This window comes from Pseudopodoces humilis, chromosome 3, assembly GCF_049639895.1.
Source record: "Pseudopodoces humilis isolate 2021_Gansu_Grassland_sample_001 chromosome 3, ASM4963989v1, whole genome shotgun sequence".
Taxonomy (NCBI): domain Eukaryota; kingdom Metazoa; phylum Chordata; class Aves; order Passeriformes; family Paridae; genus Pseudopodoces; species Pseudopodoces humilis.
Window position 1 is genome coordinate 93,472,817 of NC_142202.1, and position 19,240 is coordinate 93,492,056.

Genomic DNA, 19,240 nt, shown 5'->3' on the forward strand with positions numbered 1-19,240 from the left:
AGTGCCTCCCACATTATACATAAAACTGGTAATATCAGTCCCAGAGAGTCTTTGGGAACAGCATATCTTGTTGGTTTGGAATCCGAAACTGTACTTGAAGCAGACATTTTCTTCAGATATTTTTCAAAAATATTTCTGCTTAACACTGGTCTGTGTGTAAATTCTCCTTTTGTTGGCTGTTGATCATCTAGTACCAAAAGTGAAAAGAGTCCAACTCTTTTTCCAGTATGAATAGGCTCACTCTGCAACAGGAATTTTATATTGCAAAAAATATTTGAGTTATGGATTTGCTTTCTTTTCAGGTATTATCACACCTTAATAACATGATATTAAGAAAATATAGGATCCAGGGAACTACAGACCTGTCAGCCTGACCTCAGTGCCATTAAGAAACAGATACATCTTGAGAGACACCAAGCAACATGCACAGGACAACCAGGGGATCAGGCCCAGCTAGCACGGTCTTGTGAAAGGCAGGCCCTGCTTTACTGACCTGATAACCTTCAGTGACAAGGTGACCTACTTAGTGGATGCAGGAAGGGCTGTGGATGTGGTCTACCTGGAATTAAGTCAAGCCCTTGGCACCTTTTCCCACAGCATTCTCCTGGAGAAACGGGCTGCTCATGACTTGGATGCATGTACTAGCTCCTGGTTGGACAGCCAGGGACAAAGTGGTGGGGAACGGAGTTAAATCCAGTTGGTGGATATCACAAATGATGTTCTTCAGGGCTCAGCAGTGGGGCCAGTCCTGTTTAATATCCTTATCAATGATCTAGAAGAAAGGATCGGGTTGGGTGGGAGTCTTGATTTGCCAAAGGGTAGGAAGACTCTGCAAAGATATCTCTCCAAGTTGAATAGATGGCTCAAGACCAGTTGCATGAGGTTCAACAAATCCAAGTGCTGGGTCCTGTCATTGGGTCAAAACAAGGCTTGGGGAGGAGTTGTTGGAAAGTGGCCAAGAGGGAAAGTGCTGGTTGACAGCTGGTTGAGCATGAACCCTCAGCATGTGCCCAGGAGGTCAATCCTGGCCTGTATCAGCAGCAGAGTGGCCACCAGGACCAGGGCAATGATTGTACTCAGCACTGGTGAGACCACATCTCAGACCCTGTGTTCAGTTCTGGTCCACATCTCAGACCCTGTGTTCAGTCCTGAGCCACATCTCAGACCCTGTGTTCTGTTCTGAGCCACATCTCAGACCCTGTGTTCTATTCTGAGCCACATCTCAGACCCTGTGTTCAGTTCTGAGCCACATCTCAGACCCTGTGTTCAGTTCTGAGCCACATCTCAGACCCTGTGTTCTGTTCTGAGCCACATCTCAGACCCTGTGTTCAGTTCTGAGCCACATCTCAGACCCTGTGTTCTGTTCTGAGCCACATCTCAGACCCTGTGTTCAGTTCTGGGCTCATCATTGCAAGATAGACATTGAGGTGCTGGTGTGTGTCCAGAGAAGGGGAACAGAGCTGGTGAAGGGTTGGGATCACAAGTCCTGAGTAGCATCTGGGGTTGTTTAGGCTGGAGAAACAGAGGCTCAGGGGGGACCATTAATGCTCAGCACAAGGAGGTTGTAGCCAGGTGGGGATCAGTCTCTTTTCCCAAGTAACAAGCAATAAGACAAGAAGAAATAGCCTCAAGCTGCACCAAGAAAGTTTAGATTGGATATTAGGAAAAATTTCTTCACCAAAAGGGTTGTCAAGCATTGGATCAGGCTGCCCAGGGAAGTGACTGAGACACCATCATTGGAGGTATTTAAAAGACAAGTAGATGTGACACTCAGGGACATTGTTTTTAGTGGTGGACTTGGTAGTGTCATGTTGAAATCCATGATCTTAAAAGTCTTTTCCAAGTTAAATGACTCTATGATTCTGTGATAACAGTAGAAACCTGCAGTTTTCTTAAACAAAATCACTTACGTATAGCACTCATTATCTACTCACGTCACTGTTTTCAACTTCTTTATCATTAATAACAAATCTGAAAGTAGAATCTGGAGATAGGCTTTCAGCCTGAATCCAGAAACGAACTTCTCCTTTATCAAGAACCTCATAAGCTAATTCTGATTTCAGAGGTATTGCTACAAAAAGAAAAGAATCAAAAATCAATAGTTAATTAAATCTTGTGAGAAATAGAAATATTATAGTAAAATACTAGCAATTCCCTATTATTTATAGATTTCTGGGTATCAAATAAATTTTACACAAGGAAAAGTCCTCTAATGCAGCCTTTGGCTGATTATTAAATTAATTTCCTAAAGGGAGCAGAGAATTTGCAGCTGACTGCTTGGACATTACAATCCTTGTGTAAGGATTTGGCTAGTGACAATCTATAATGTATTGTCAAAGTTAAACTTCAGTGACATTTAGGAAGGATGTCAACTAATATTCTTCTAAACTAAAACAAGGAAGCAAGGTGTTCCATGGTAAATGAAGCTGCCATGAAAAATGAAGTTGCTATTGTCTCAGGATGAATCCTTTTGGAACTCCAGTCATTAGCATGTAATTATATTCCTTCTAGAAGTATCTAATAGATTCAGATCTTCAACTTACTTGGATTCTTTATTTCATAGCTTAATGCCATCAAACGTTCAAACTCTGAAAATAAGAAAAATGTTCATGTTTTAATTTAGACTGAAAAATACAGACAACAAACAGATGTCAACAAAAGTAAATATCAGCATCAGCAAAGTTATCTTCTTAAAGCTTGTACATGAATACACAACTCCTCCGAAAATGACTGAAAAATAAGATTTAGGAAACATAAATTCTGATACATGGATTTAGCAAATGTTCCTATTGCATGTGTTTTAGTGCATACTCTCTTATACAAGGGAATCTAAACAAAAGACAAAAGCTATTTTAAAATTAAAAAATAGCAATATAAAAGAAAGGTGGGAAACAATAGCTTCTAAGCAGTATATCAGGTTCCTTTATCTCCTGACTTCCTTTCTCAGACTGTTCCTGCAAATTTTGTTTTATTGAGACAGGAAACAAGATTGAATGCATGTTAGTCCGAAAACAGTACAGAAAGTTCTAGTCAATGCACTAGATCCTCATGAAGGCTGTGTGAGAGTCTAGAATTCAATTTTTTAGTTTTTCATACTAATCCTATTTATCATAGTCATTTCCAACAAAGATTTGGAAAATGAACATTACTACCAATTCCAAAATTACAGATAATGTAAAGACCAGAGAATATTAGCATGGATTTATGACATGATAGATTTAGCAAATTGAGCAAAATTACAGGAGAATTTATACTCTTGAGAGAGTGAAATGATTAATTAATTAATTAATTTCAGTGTTAAGATGCAAAATCTGATAATTGTGCAGGGATCTAATAAAAATAAAATTGTAATTTTCAGTGACATATGATCAGGAAACACATAAGGGAAGTATGGGATGGGAAACACCTTCAGCGCTTTATACAAAAAGAAATTCAAAGGTAGAGCAGATGGTGATAAGACCTACAGAAAAACTTCAGAGTGATGCTTCAAAACTTAGCCAAAGGGCAGTTCTTATGACGATGGCTCATAAATCTTCCATGTCCTGGAGAACTCTTTTTTCTCGAGTTTTTTTTGGTTTTTTTTTTTTGTTTGTTTGTTTGTTTGTTTTTTGTTTTTTTCTCCCTGAACATGGATTTATTCTCAACACCTGATTCAAAAGGGTGGTTTAACACGTTTCTCACTGTGATTCCTTAAATGGCTTAGTTGGTTGAGAAGAAGAGGGAATTTAATACTTGAGGAACTGGGCAGAGCAATTACCGCCAAGGACTGGGAAAGCACCAAAGTAATTTTTATTTTATGTGAAATAGCAAACTTTCCTCTTTGCTTTCTGTGTCAGCATTTCTCAATGATAAAACAAAGTGAGACTGAAGCAAATTAATTTGCCAATCTAATGAAAGAAAATAGCTACAATGCAAAAAAGCAAAACTAATATATATGTAAGCCAAATGATAATTTGACCCAATGTATGAAGACCTTGTTAAAACATCATCGTTTTTCTCGCTAATTTCCTGCATCTCATTTATGAGAAACTGCATCTAGAGCCCCAAGCACAAATGAAAGTGTAAGGGATATTTACAAACATCATTATAATCCCAGCATAAAGACAACAATTTTAATTTGCCATATTTTTTATCTTTATCTAGAAAATGTTGCCTGAAGTTATCCCAGCTTTCATTATTATGATAATCAGAAAAATAAGTAATCACACAAAGTCTGTTGCTTTTCTTCAATGCATAGGAAATAATGTAAGAGTTATAGGGTTCTATTCTTTTTTTCCTTGGGCAATTTTTAGTGCACTTGAGGTGATACAGTGAAGAAAGATTTGAAATTGTAAGGGCCTTACCTTCATCATCCATAACGAAGCTGGAGGAAACCCCATCTGTGTCACTAACTGAGACAGAGTAAGTTCCCAAGTCTGATTTATCAGGATTTTTGAAGTACAGCTTAGAACTAAAATCACCAATGAAGAAGAATATAATTAGCTGAGTATCACATTTTTAACATGACTTACTGATTTCCTCTGGTAGATTGGCATGACTTACTGATTTCCTTCTGTTTCAATCTTAAACTTATGAGAATCATCAATCTCCTCATAAGATTTACCCCATGCAAAATGAGATGCATCTGTTGCTTCTTTGCACTCAAAAGCCAGGTAAATATTACCCTCATCATCCACACCAGAATAGATTTCTTTTGTTCCTGCAAAATAGGAATCAACTCAAATATCAAGACTGCATTTTTTTTTCAAGGTGTAACTCATCAATTACTAAAGCCCACATCCATTTTGTCCTAAGAGATACTGATTCTGTTAGCAGATCTTAAAGCAGGTTTATGTCATATACTGACTCAGCACCATATTCTAGTAAATTTCTTAATCTACATGCAAGAAAGGAATAATATTACTAAAAAATGTGAGAAACAAATAAATAAGGTATAACTGAATATGAGAATACATGAATGTTTAAAAAAATCAATTTTATTATCATTTCTGAAGCTTTAATAAATGTGTTCTCACAAAAAGTAGCACCTTTGTTAGAATAAGAACCAGAATAACTGATTACCAAATAACTCTTGCAGTAAGTAAAGGAAAAAATTCTAATCACTGTCTCCACTATCCACATGATTTTTTTTCTTTATGTTTTAAGGCTAAGAGCATCTTCATTCTTTAAATACTTATACATGATAAAATGTCAAGTTGGGTTAATTAAACTCAATTCTAAGTATTTTAGTATTTTAGAAACAGAAGAGATTAAGCAGTTCATTTTACCTGGCCGTTCCTCAACAAGAACTGGTTCAGATATCTCAGATGATTTGCCTACCCCAGCATCATTCACTGCACGAACTTTGAAAACATAGGTATGACCCTTATGTAAATCAGTAACCTTAAATAAGATAAAGGACAAAGCCAATTTAAAAAACAATCTAAATTATTTTGTTTACTCATATGAAGATATTGGCAGAAGCTGAAGTTCAAATACATATATTTTTATAGTCAATCAGAAATTCTAGTACTCAGTTTTATATTAAGTCATGAAAATGTTACCTTAAAATAGCGCTTTGAAGTAGGTTTTTCATTAGCAGTGATCCAGTCTTCTGAATCTACTTCTTTATAGTCCACTAAATACCCAGTAATAGGGCTTTTGCCTTCATACACAGGAGCTTTCCACAGAAGAACTAGTGATGTATTTCTAACTTCACATATCATGAGATCATAGGCAGGACCTAAAATATTTCAAATATTGGAAATTCACTTCAATATAATGAAGTTTTGCAAGCTGTCCCTGTGGAGGCCAAAATGTAATGCTATAATTTTGACTGTATTTGCTTTCAAAAATCTCAACCTTTACAATACAATATGTGGTATTTAGGTAATTTTTCCCTCATGGCTGTATACAGCAATACCTGTCTCACACAGTGAGTGACATTAGTATTCTGAAGCATATTTCCTTAGCTAGATCTCAGTAACTCTATTTAAGTTAATCATGTGGAAAATCCATGCAGTTTAAGATTTTCCAGCAAGCAAGAGAGGCTTCTTGTCTATTATTTAACTCACCAGCCTCACATCAAAGTTGCTTCACTGTGCCTGATTCAGGTTCATAATTTAACATCAGGATTTTTATCTTTTCATTAGTATACATGAGACATGATCTTTCAAAGTAATCCAAAATCCAGTGGCACCAAGGGACTTTGGATCTGGGTTCTTGTTCCCTGCCAGAAGAATTTTTATTACGAACTGGATAGCTACAGCCAAGAGGAACTTGTCAGGATGAATGATACTTGTTAGGAGAAAAATTTAAACCAAAAATACCCTGATACTCTACAAATAAGTGAGAGTTTATGTTTGCAGCTACCAGGTTATGTTCTTATTATACTTTAATTCTCCTTCACCTAACTGTTGAAGCACCATTCAGTCCAATTTATAGCAATTATTTTTTACTATACTCTTGATATTTATTTACACTAGTAAATAAATATAAATGTAAAGGCATAATCATATAGGTTTTCTATATTCAGTCAAATTATGTTGCTTACTGGCTTCTTTTGCTTTAGATGTAGAGCAAGGAAAGCTGAAGACTTAAGAATTAACTCACAGCTTAAGGATTTCCTTAGTTTTCAAGATATTTATTTTCCTTACAACACATCTTACCATTTAAAGGAATAATAAAAAAAAAAGGACTAGAAAACCTTACAAATAGATCTGATTGCCATTCCAGCCTACAAGTTGTTAACCAATGATGAATGAGCATAAAATTTGTAAAGGATTATATTCAGCAAGTATACTGGGGGAAAGAAAAAAATTAGAAAAGTTTTTCTCCAAAGTGGATAAACACATTTCAGAAAAGAAACAGATTAAATACTTGTTGCAGACCTTATAGGGATAAATATTAGATTTCTCATGGAAAGACTACCATTTACAAGGAACCTAAAGCCTTCCCTCAGGGCTCTTTAAAAATCCCAATCTGGATGTCTATATATCCACAGATAATTAAAATTCTACCGTCAAATGGACCCAATAGAAATCTTGAAGGAAAAGTGTAAAGAAGCATGTTCTATTCTGAGGAGTCTGAGACCCCAGACAATTCTTTTTATTTAAAGCAATGTAAGATAATCCATTAACTATTATTGCTGACTCAGAGAAACTCACAGAGATACCTACCACTAAAATTGCGTGGAAGGATGAAATAATTATGGACTCTGGGTAAAGAATCCATCACTTACGATGAAAATCCAGCAAAAGGTTATGGCCTTTCTAAGGAAGGAAACCTTTCTTCTATATCAAAAGGTGGAAGAATATTCTGTTGACACTGAAAGTATATTGCAGTCATATTACATTAGTCCTCAGTACCTTTAGTAAGTCAGGGAAGAGGGTCAGGCTCTTTCTCCTAGTCTTAAATTTCAATTTCCTTTCTTTATTGTTAATCCATTGTTCAAAAATGCATTTTAAAAAGGGTTTGTGAAATATTTAACAGGTTTGGAGATCTGGGGTTTTTTGCAGGGTGGGCAATGTTCTTTGCTTGTTGTGGGTTTTTTTAAGCAGGAGGAAAGCGACACTGTCTATTCAACTCATATCATAATGAGAACAACATAATCATCCAAACAATAAAAAGGTCAGATTATACATTATGGAAATTTTACTATCTTCATTTCCTGAAAACACCTTTTTTTTTAATTTCTTTATCTGTCATTTAAAATGAAGGATAATTTTCACTTCTTTACACACTACATAATTTAAATGGTGCTTTGAAAACACTGTAGAGAGCATAAATCGTAGATAATTTCTTTGAGAAAAATAATCATTCAAATGATGATGCACTAAATATTATGAGATTATGAGTAAATGTAATTAAAGTCAAGTGGATTAAGGTCAGGAGATTAACTATTTTGTTACTGACAGCTTTGTCATGTAATGAAATTCATATGGCAAGATTTATGAACTCTGAAGAATTTATCTGGAAAACATAAGCAGCTTTTCAGCAAAGAATATGGGCATTTAAAAGAACTAAACTTGGACCTTTATAGGGCAATTTTTGGTTTTTTTTAGATTACAGTTTAACTTTTTTTTGGTGAGGGTCTCAAATTCACAGTACTTATAATTACAATTAACAGTCTTCAGCTACATCTACACTGCCAAACAACAGACAACCACAGGGTTTGAGTACTAGCACACAGCCATTCCTACTGTATGTTTGTTAGCACATTTGTTCTAACACCTGGATAATAATGATCTCTCAGGTAACACCTAGGTACAAATGATCCGGGAGAAACACAAATACACGGGCACACTGTTTGAAAGTAGAAGACTATCTGTCCTACTTGTCTCTATGTCAAAAACAGGCCCCTCTTATGTGTTATTTATGACCCAAAACTAAAGTAGTTTTGGAGTCTAAAACTCCAGGAATATTCTTAATAGACTGCATTTATGGTGCAGAGATATTGTACAGATGCTGAGTGTGAGGCAGAGCTTGTGGGGCTTGAAGAGGTGATAGAGACACAAACATAGACTAAAGGCTCATTCTAGCGTAGACTAACATTCTCCTGAGCTGGTGAGAGCAGTGAAGGAAAGGGACACTCAAAAAGCTAAGGTCATCTATTTCCCAGGAGATTCAGTGTCACCACTGGAGGTGTGGAGATAACTTTTAACAGATCTCAGAAGCAAGGGCAATCTCAATATGTACCATGGAAGACATTAAGCAAAAGACATCCTGCAGAATTTGGCTGAAATTCTGTGGCTGTGTTTTAAGGACTTTGAGGTTCATGAAGAACTAATAGACTTACCAGGTTCTGGCATAGTCCAGGCTTTACACTTAAAATGCTCACTGGGATCTGAAGGTTGACCTATTCCAACCAGATTTGCAGCAGCAACTTTAAATTCATAGAAGGCATCTTCAGTCAAATCCTCTACCTTTTTTTCATTTGAGAAAACAATTCAATATATCAAAAGCCATTATTTATATTAAATTAATAATTGAACATAAACATTAGTTAATTAATTACCAGGCCTTACTGCTGTACTGAAGGGTCTAATTTGAAGATTTTACTCTTAAACCAAATGCACTTCAGAGTTTTATATTATATGTCCATGTTTCAGTCACATAATCCTAGGAGTAACATCACTCATATATTGGCATGAAAAGTTGTTAAGTTTAGAACAAAGGTTCAAGGAGCTCAATCAATGAATGACCACTAGCAGATACTATGGGTGAGTATTCTAAAATGAAATACCTTCTTGCATTGCATGTGAGTGGCTGTTCATAAGCCATTCACTTAAGCAAGAGTTCAAATTCTGTTTTGGTTAAAAAGGTCACAATGGACCGACCTAGGAAGAAAAGGTAATTATAGGAAACTAAAAGAAAAAACAATCCAATTTGTTCCACAACCTACTGACACGTGTCTCCAGGAAAGAGACTTTAAGTAGTATTTCGTGTCTTGTATGAATCTTTCTCTTAATGTTGCCTACCATTACAAAGTGAGAAAGTAAGCACTGGTAATGGGATGAGAGGAATCCATAATGTTCCTCTGCAAACATCCCAGGTAAATGATCCCTGACTTATTGATTGAGCCCATCCCCACACCAGCATCTCAGATTTTGAGATCAAAATAGAGGACTAAAATGCATGAATGTCTTGACACCCAGAATGCCTCATGGCAGCAGCCCTTATCCATCCTGCCTCTTCCAGAGCACCTAAATACAAACAAGTCTTAGACACCTGATTCCTTGAATAATTTTCCCACAATTATATTTTAATCTTAGGTTTCAAGAGAGACAGCTGAGAGCAGTACTTCTAGTGGAGATACCAAACAGTTTTAGATTTTCATGAGTTATCTTTCAAAACGTGAGATAAAAAAGGATTTTGGTGTGATAATTTTAAAGATAAAAAACATTATGGTAACAAATATATGGGGTAGCTTCAAATATAAGATCAAAGCAAACAAGGTAACACAGGAAAGTCAGGCACTAAAATAATTTACTGAAGACAAGGAGTTATATAGTGTGACCCACAAGACAGAATAACAGATCAGCCTATAAGAAATCCAGATTATTAAGAGAAATTCCATAGAATTATTTAATAAGAGAAGGTTAGATCTTTAGTGATTTCCCAGTGCTGCACTGAATATCTCAGGGCATTGTCTGTTTGCAGTATGTCATAAAATATTCTGTGCTACTAAAAGCTGTCTTGGTTTTATTTCCCATCAGTATTTCACATTCTAGTCATTCAAACTAATGTATGAAGATGCACCTTTAGGCACAAATACAGTTATTGGCAGGACTGACACTTAAATATCTAAATTCTCAATGGTGGCCCCTAATTTACATTACTCATTTGTTTACAAATGCATTACAAATAAAAATAATAGAAATAAAAATGGAAAGCATTGTTTAGTATTGCCTTTTCATGCCTATCCAACCTGCCCTTTTTTATTTCTCACCATCCATGCTCCATCTGCTACATCAGAGATGCCAGTCTTAGAATCAGTCACAAGCACACATGCACCTGAGTATTGCTGCCTGCTATCTATGCATGAAACTTTCTTCCTCAGCTCATCATTATCTTCTACTTCAGTGTCAAATACCTGCAAGACTTACTTCTGTCCTAAGGTTTACAGGAAATTTGCAGAAATATAATTTTAAGTATTTGTGAATAAAATCTGATTAACTTAATTTTAAAAGCATCACACTGATTATTTGCTATAGCCTACCTCCCTAACATTTCTTCATGGAAGTTCACATTCAAATTTTCCTATTTTAAGAAACATTTAATATATTGCAAGTGCAACCAGAAGCAATTTATTTCAAAACTGGTACTCTGTAAAGGAGGTGACAGGACATAAGGCTGAATTCATTAATATACATGCTTTTTCAGCTGAAGGCAGATTTTGAAAGTAAGAGCAGGGACAGTTATATTTTTTTTTTTTCAACCCATCTCCATTTCATTTATAAGTCCCCAGTTCTACAGAGAGCAGTTACCTGTCCTGCTAAATTCTTCTATCCTTTGTCTGTATGTTGTTATAGTGGTGATGCATACAGTGATCATTAATAAAAATGGCTTGTGGAACACCCTATAGCTCATCTTGTTCCTTCCGAAAAATGCGTTTCACACTTTTTGCTCAAAAAAATTTCTTATCTGGATGGCCTTATTTGTATTAGAATTTCATAGTAGGGGATGGCACTAATTCTTCAGCCCAAGTTTAACCTTGTTGCATTCTGAATGGAAGTGCCTAGTTTTGTTGAAGTAAGTATTTAAAAAATTTCTCCGTTTAAAAAAATCCAAAGAAAAAATTCAAATCACCTCCAAAAATATAATGATCAAAAAATACTAACCGTATAAATCGTCCTGGTAATAAGGGAGGAATTGACTTCATGCCAGTTTTGATGGTTAGCTTCCCGTTTATCCATATAATAACCAAGGATTGGTGAACCTCCACTGTATGTTGGTGCCTTCCAGCCAAGGGTCATTGAATGCCCATCACAGTTCAGAAGAGTGATACCATGAGGATATGAAGGACAAGCTACAAGGAAATAAACAACCTGAGAGTTAGGACAGAGGCTAAAACACTGCAGTATAGAAGTTGCTTAGCATTTTTGACATTGCTTCTGTTTTCTGCAGCATACTGCTCTCAGCTGCATAATGATTGCAATGTAGTTGTAAATTTGCTAACCAACATTCATTTTATCACCAGATATAAACAAGGAGGGTTTTAAAATATCTGCCTAATGTTTTTCCCTCTCAGAAGGCAGCAAGGAAAAATAGATGAACTTTGCAGAGAAATAGTAATGCCAGTGTCTCCAGACCAAAAATTATGCTAAAAGATTTAAATGGGTCAGAAGATCTCTTCCTAGTAAGAAAAAAATAAGCTTCTCAAATACTTCTGGAATACAGCAAAAATCATCCAATAAAAAAAGAACAAAGATGATAAACTTGCATGAAAGTAAGTCATATGACCGACTGGTCTATGGCCACCACAGATTTCCTGTACGATCCTGATAGTATATGCTTTATTCAGACTGTGACTGCTGTTTGCCCTAGAAAGAATAGCAGATACTTAGACTTTCAGTAACTTAACCTATGAGGCAGAAAAGTAATGTCCTTCATGAGGTTACTTGTGTGGGTTTGCTCCCTCCTATAGCAGAAGCAGAAATGTCACCAAGGCACCTTCCCTAGGATGAAGAAAACCCTTTTTCTGAGCTTTTTAATCCCCTCCTACTGGCAAGCACCCCTTGTAGCAAGAAGTTTTGCAATTGTCATCCATACATAAAAGTCTGCCCAAAGATACCCCTTTGGGTATACACTTGGGGTGCTTCAAACAGTACAGCTAAACACCTGGCCCTAAAGCTGATCTGATACTTTCAGTTCAATTGCCAGTATAACTTGAGAGAATGTAACTTAGCTCATTCAGAAGAGAATACATTAGCAAAGGCCTTTGCTGATCTTGTAGCTGTACTAGTGATCATTATGAAAGCAGAAGTAATCAGCAGAACTGCCCTTTCATACTTCTTTATTTTTTATTTTTTTTCAGATATGGTGCTATACTCAGAGGTCGCAAAATGTGGCCTTTGTGCTTACTGCCACTTCTTGGTGAATAAGAATGACCATAGCAAACTCCTGTCAAGAGTCTTAAAATAATACTACAGAAAGATGTTAATGTTAAGTCATCTATAAATAGTCCTACTAAATTCAGGTAAAGGCTACAAAAATGGATAAAAGCCACCCATACATCCCACAAGTGTATGTAAGGTCCACGTGCTCTGTGTTTGGTGATATACCCCATGCAACCCTCATCTCCAAAGCACACAGTGACAAACAAGTGCAAGTGCATTCACAGCATTGTGAGGATAGATGTGCAAGTGTCCATGCACCACCTACCCATATGAGACACACTTCCTCCTAAAAATGTCAAATAGAGTAACTTTGTCAGTAACATACAAATTTACTTTCTATTGACTATCCTGAATTATAAATCTTTTAGAGGATTATTTCTCACAAGTATGTTTACTGGTCTTTTCCAATAGGTGGAGGGCACTCTCCTGAGGAAAATGCGTCCTATTTAATATTTTTCAGTATGGAGCTGATTCTGTTCCTTAGTTCAAATAGGACCATGTTAGCCCAGATCTACGTACTCTTTGTTGTAAATACTTATTCAACCTTTCAGTCAACATGTACCATTCCCACTGAATGTTGCACAACTGATCTTACACAGAAATTTTGTTTTTAGGACAACAGAGGAGCTAAATTGTGCTCCAACCTGGAGTAAACAGAGGGGATTTTGTTTTCTATTACTTCTTCACAGTAATAAAGCTTACTCTTCTAAACTCTTACTCTGAAACTCTTCTAAATGGAGCAGATTCCATGCTAAAATGCTTCATACCACTCCAAGTCACTCAGAAACTAATTGTCTAACTTAATCAGTACTTAGATTTCTTTGATACAGCTTAGGAGCAAAAGGCAACCTGGTCCCTAAAGTGCATCTTACCCAATATTTCTAACAGTCAGTATAAAAAACTTTTTTTATAAAACAATGCCTTTTCTCCAGAATAGCCACATGTCAGAGAATAGACATTAAACAGATGTGCATGATGGCTGCAAGGTATACAGTTAGAGTAAATCAGGCCAAAGGAGATGACTGCTGAAAACATGTCACTCATTCAGGAAACAAGAAGCTGAGTTGCACAGAATCACACTTACTAAGGGCTGCCTGCACTGTCACAGCCTCCGACTCCTGCGAGTTTTCACTCAGTCCTACAGCATTTGCAGCTTTCACACGGAAGACATATTGCTCTCCAGTCTCCAAACCATGAACAACAAACCTGGGTTAAAAAAAATAGCATCGCATATTAGGATGTATTATACAAGTAACATGAAATTATTGTATCAATTAAAAAGCTCAACTTAATGAGTGCTTCACAAAGGAAAATATTTCCGAAAGGGAAACTTCAATATAATGGCATGATTTAGTACATTATAACTGGATGGGATGCTGTAGCAAAAATCACAGTACCCATTAGTTTGTTAGTACTGATCTAGCAGGAGAAGCAGATAACATACAATATATCTTCGCTGAATTTAGGTTTGCTAAATTCTAATCTATTCTGGGAAGGAACCATATTTTTCACTGTAGTTTTATAGTCATTGTCAAAAATAGTTTTCAATTTTGATCTGAAGTTCTAGGTAATTACTGTACTAAATAAAATACTCAGGGCTCTTCTATTGTAAAATATGTTCACGTATGAAGAAATGAAATGCTTCTTCTTAGTTTCTGTGGTTTCCCAACCAACTTTGACCAAGAATTAGTCTCTACTTTTTCTTTGATTTAATTTCTTGACTACTTGAAAAAAGAACTCATCAGAACACAAAGTCACTCAGTTAATGACTGACATAATACACTAAACAAAATTACATGCTTGTTATAGAAAATACAAACAACAAATCTAAACTTTGCATCTGGTGATTGATTCCAATAAAAAATAAGTATGATTTTTACAGAGGAAATTTCTTGAAGAATGCCATAATGAAGTTTGATATCTTCAGGAAGGAGTAAGAAATCATCAGAAATTCAAACAGTGCTAGTGTCATGACAAGGGACATAGAAACAGGGTCTACTGTCCTTTATGAAGAGATGTAACAGATCAGGGAGCTCTGATATTCCTGGAATGGGACACTTGGCTTTCCTGCACAATAGTGTCAGCTGACAAAGCTGACTTTTGCCACCATATTTATAGCAGAAATGGCCTGACCTTTTGCTCTGTTACTCACGGACTATGATAAAGCTTTATAATTCCCTCTCCTTCCTCATACTATTCCTCATCAGATCTCTTTACCCCACAACATAATTCATACTTAAAAAGGGCATATTTTGCACTTACTCATGTCCAAGACACTCAGAATCATGTCTCTAGAATCTGCTTTTAAAACTCAAAGTCATGGAATAGAAAAAAATATGCTTCTCCTCAGAGAAAAAAAAAAAAACTGTGAGGAGAATTTCCCTGCAATTTGGAAATCTTGGCTCTGAGAGTCTGCAGACTGGTTTTCTTCACAGTCACTTAACATTCTTCTTCTAGGGTTATAATACCCTATGGCTTAGCACATAAAATATCTTAAAAATATCGTACAGTTTTCAAACTTCCCAAAAATACAGAAGTATTATCAATACCTGTTATATTTAATAGGTTTATGGTTACTGGGTTCCCAGCGATTTGATCCCACCACAGAATAGTCAATGTAGTAGCCATATAAATCCTCTTCATGTTTTGGTTTATCCCACTGAACTACAACTGATGTTTTTGTATTCCTTGTGGCCACCACCTGACCAGGTGCAGATGGCAAAACTAAGAAAAAGAGATACAACATATACTATTAGAAAATACATAAAAATAAAAGTAATTTGAACTAGATGAAACACTGTAAAACTTGATCATATTTAATCACTACAGTTATGACTACTCCTACCATATTGATATTGTTATATTATATGTGTTTTAATATATTTCTTTCACTCTAACTCTGGATATTTATATATATCTGTATATAAATATATTTTTTTCTCTTTTTTTCTCAGAATTCTCTAAGCTGTGAGGTTCCTTACCTATATGGTTTTATATAGGTTTTATGATAGTCAATTATAGGAATACATATTTTCAAATATGAGTGTGGATAAGAGCATACTGATATGAAAATATTCACTCTCACATTTATTTCTCAAATAAGAGACTGATGTATAGCTTATGTCCCTGCAGCATTACTTGCAGCATTTCAGTAAGAAATGCACATAAACTATAGAGATATAATATCATGAGGATTAAAAAATACTGTCTTACAGTTAACTAATGACAGCCTCAATTCCAAAAATATGAGATTTTCAGGACAATTTTAAGCATGCCAAAAGTTTATCTAAAAGTAGCTAGATGAATGTCATAGAAGCACAGGAACACTGGTTGGAAGGGATCAACTCTGGGGATCATCTAGTCCATCCACCCTATCACTGGGGGTGAGATCATCACCAACACCAAACTAGAGTGTCAGTCACGGATTTGTACAAATCTTGAAATGTTCTGACAATGAAGATTTCACAGCTTAGCTGCAAAACTTTTCCAGTACTGCACTCTTGCACATTTCTCATTAAAAGAGTATGTCCAGAATGAACTTCATAAGCTACAATTTTTGCCTCTTGCCTCTATTTGTCATTTGACAATGCTGGAAAGTTTGACATCATCATCTTTGTAAGTTTTCAATCTAAATAAACACCTCTCTTCATAGGTCACAATCTCTAACCCCTGGTCATCTTGGTTGCCATACAGAGGACCTCTCCACTTTACAACCATCCCTCTTAACTAAGGAAGCCAGAACTAGGAAATAATATTTCAGGACCGACCTCAACACCACCAAGAAAATGAGGATAAAACTTTCTTCAATCTGTTGACTACAGTTCTCCCAATGTACCGTGGTATGCAGTTTAGTTTACATGCAAAGAAAGTTCGTTGTTGGTTTGCATCAATCTAAACAGATGAATGTGCATAAATAGAACCAGAAATATTGAGATCCAAATGGAAAAAAAACAGCACATGGTCTGTACACTATAAAATATCTGAGCTTTCATAATATAAGAAACTAAAGCGATGTCTCAGCCTAACATGACAGGTTAAGAGAGGCACCCAGTACTCGCCTTTTGAAGATATTTTAGTTTCCTCAGATTGATATTGCAGAGAGCTGCAAGCAGCATGAAACAAAAGGCAGCATGTTGTCCACTTAGTCTTTCAATATTAAAATAAAAATTAATACTTACACACTACTATACTTTATGCAATAAATTTGTAAGATCAAATGATTCAGTCTGATAAATGTACCTACATTTAGGCTTTCTTGTATGTCTACAACCACATATTCTTGATCTGCTGCTATAGTCAAAGGGCTAGGCCTTCACTCAGTTACACAAATAATTTAATTTAGGGCCATTTTGGACCATTTGTCATTTCTTCATGGAGTTGTCAGATATGACTCGGGAGATAGTACCTACAGTCCTCTGAAATGGCAAACTGAAAGCATTTGAAAAGGATGTCTCTTTGGCCAGTTAAACTGAGCCTTCCATCAGAGATCAGTAGGGTCCTGAAAACTATTCATCTCACCCCAAAACAGACACTGTTCAGCTGGTTAACATGGGGCAACTTGTGACAGCATCAGCCAACTTATCTTCCAGGCTCCAATTGCCACAGTCAGAGCAGAGGTATCTACTGCACATGCACATACCTACATGGAAACACCTCTATTTAGGTTTTAATCTCAAACTGAATACTCTTTTACCACTTAATTAAATTGTATCATGTTAAGTGTCATTTAGGATGGCCTAGGATACCCCAACTATTTTTTAGTTTCTGCTCATAAGGTACCCATAATTTCTGTGTAATGATTGCAGTCCCCATGAAGGTGTCTCAGTCCTCCTTAAGAATATCAAATGACACTAAGTGCAGACAACAAAAAAAATGTGTTTCTGATAGATTTTAGCTCAGGTGGCAAACTCTGTGTATGAAAATACTGCTGAAGTTTCTCTTTAAAATAAATTCTTCTGCTTTGTGTTTTATTTAAAGCTGTGAGTTATGCAGAAGGTGTTGTGTTAACCCCTAAGGGATAGCTTATTTTCTGTACTAAGTGCAATACTAAATGCAGTATTTTTCTTGCCTACCTTGGGGAATATTGAATGCTTTAAATAATTTATATGCATTAATGAGACATCAAATCAAGAATATATGAAAGCAAAAGATGCTTTTATTTATCATGTAGTTACAGATCAAGCTGAAAGTATGGATTATATTTTTTAACTATGGTATATCATATAAAAGATATATATTTTGTGTATTACTAGAAAGTGTACTGGTGACATATGTGCACTTAAGGTGACAATTATCAAAATATCTAGCTGTTATGTGTGGTTTGTGCAAAACTGCAAAAAGGAAATAAATATTTCAAAAACAAGATTAATAACTACTCCCTAAATTTTCATTTGTGTTTTTGAATGTGACCCCAAGATAAACACTTCATTTTCATCTGGAAAATCACCACTGAATATGTAGTTGTATCTTCCCCTTTCCCTGGAGTCTACTCATCTGTATGACACAGGAACAGTGCAGAAGCAGTAATTTGCAACTCAGAATACTAAGAAAGAAATGAAAGGCTACCTTATCTAGCTGAAACTGTAGGGAATTAGGTAGCATATAATTACCTGAGCTAGAAAATATAATTATCAAAGTTAGTGATTAACCTATTTTTTGATGTCACTTTAATAGAACACTGAAGAGTGAATAACTAAAAATAATTTATACTGATTATTGTTTTCAGTAGTGAGGTGTGTGATCACTAGGAAAATTCTGGAAAGTCTCTAAAATTTAGCATCTTGGTCTTTTTTAAACCCTTCACAGAACTGAACACAAATAGAGTACTATTTTGTAGTTATACTATTCTAATGAGAGTTGTCTATTTATTGTGTAAAATACCTATTGTTTTTAATATTAATGTCTTACAATTAATACCTTACCAATAGTATCTTGTGGTTGAATAGGTTCTGTGATTTCGGATGGATCACTGATACCATTTTTGTTTGCTGACAACACTCGGAAAACATATGGTTTTCCTTCTGCAAGGTCAAACACTGCATAGCGAGGAGATTTTACTGCAACCTGTGCATTGACTCTTTGCCAGCTTCCACTGCCAACCATGGACTACAAAAAACAACAAAAAAAAGCCATGAATCATTTCTGTGAACTGTCAAAATATGAACATATTGGAGTATTGCATCTTGTCATGAATTTATTTAAGAGCTATGAGAGAAGGATCACTCTCAAATGCCTGACTTAAACATATGCAAATTCTCATAGCTCGTGCATTCCATTACTCTACAAAAAGGTCTGAATAGCTCACTGTCTCCTTGTATGTCTCGACTTCAATACATGCACACTTGTACATACAGCCAGCTTTCTTTTAGGTCTGTGACTGTCTACTGTGACTGGTCCCAGAAGAATCCTTTTCATGTCCTGCAAAACTCATGTGAACACCCAAAGGTTTGGAGTCAAGCAAACAAGCCCTAATCCAAATTCTGCAGAAAGATAGGGAGGGAAATGTTACTTTACTCACAACTTTATTTATTCTATTGAGTAAGGTCATGTCCCCTAAAAGCATTCATCAAATGAAGTAATTACTTTTGAGTATTCTCAGTGCAGCAGCTGAGTTTATCATCACCGCAACTGCACATGGAGGA

General features: G+C 35.8%; 1 protein-coding gene across 2 annotated transcripts in view; it reads right to left on the reverse strand.

Moving 5' to 3' along the window:
* MYOM2 (myomesin 2) overlaps positions 1-19,240 on the reverse strand; it is a 76,003-nt gene that overhangs the window by 21,273 nt on the left and 35,490 nt on the right. The window contains exons 16-27 of one of the 2 annotated variants that reach the window (XM_088052717.1): positions 18,521-18,704; positions 15,149-15,323; positions 13,684-13,805; positions 12,865-12,885; positions 11,322-11,509; positions 8,777-8,903; positions 5,544-5,722; positions 5,268-5,382; positions 4,543-4,699; positions 4,344-4,450; positions 2,544-2,588; positions 1,935-2,071 (exon numbers count right to left, since the gene is read on the reverse strand). In XM_088052717.1, coding sequence (XP_087908843.1) covers positions 1,935-2,071; positions 2,544-2,588; positions 4,344-4,450; positions 4,543-4,699; positions 5,268-5,382; positions 5,544-5,722; positions 8,777-8,903; positions 11,322-11,509; positions 12,865-12,885; positions 13,684-13,805; positions 15,149-15,323; positions 18,521-18,704 — 1,557 coding nt within the window. The remainder of the gene's footprint in view (positions 1-1,934; positions 2,072-2,543; positions 2,589-4,343; positions 4,451-4,542; positions 4,700-5,267; positions 5,383-5,543; positions 5,723-8,776; positions 8,904-11,321; positions 11,510-12,864; positions 12,886-13,683; positions 13,806-15,148; positions 15,324-18,520; positions 18,705-19,240) is intronic. The other variant, XM_005521939.3, reaches the window with a different exon arrangement.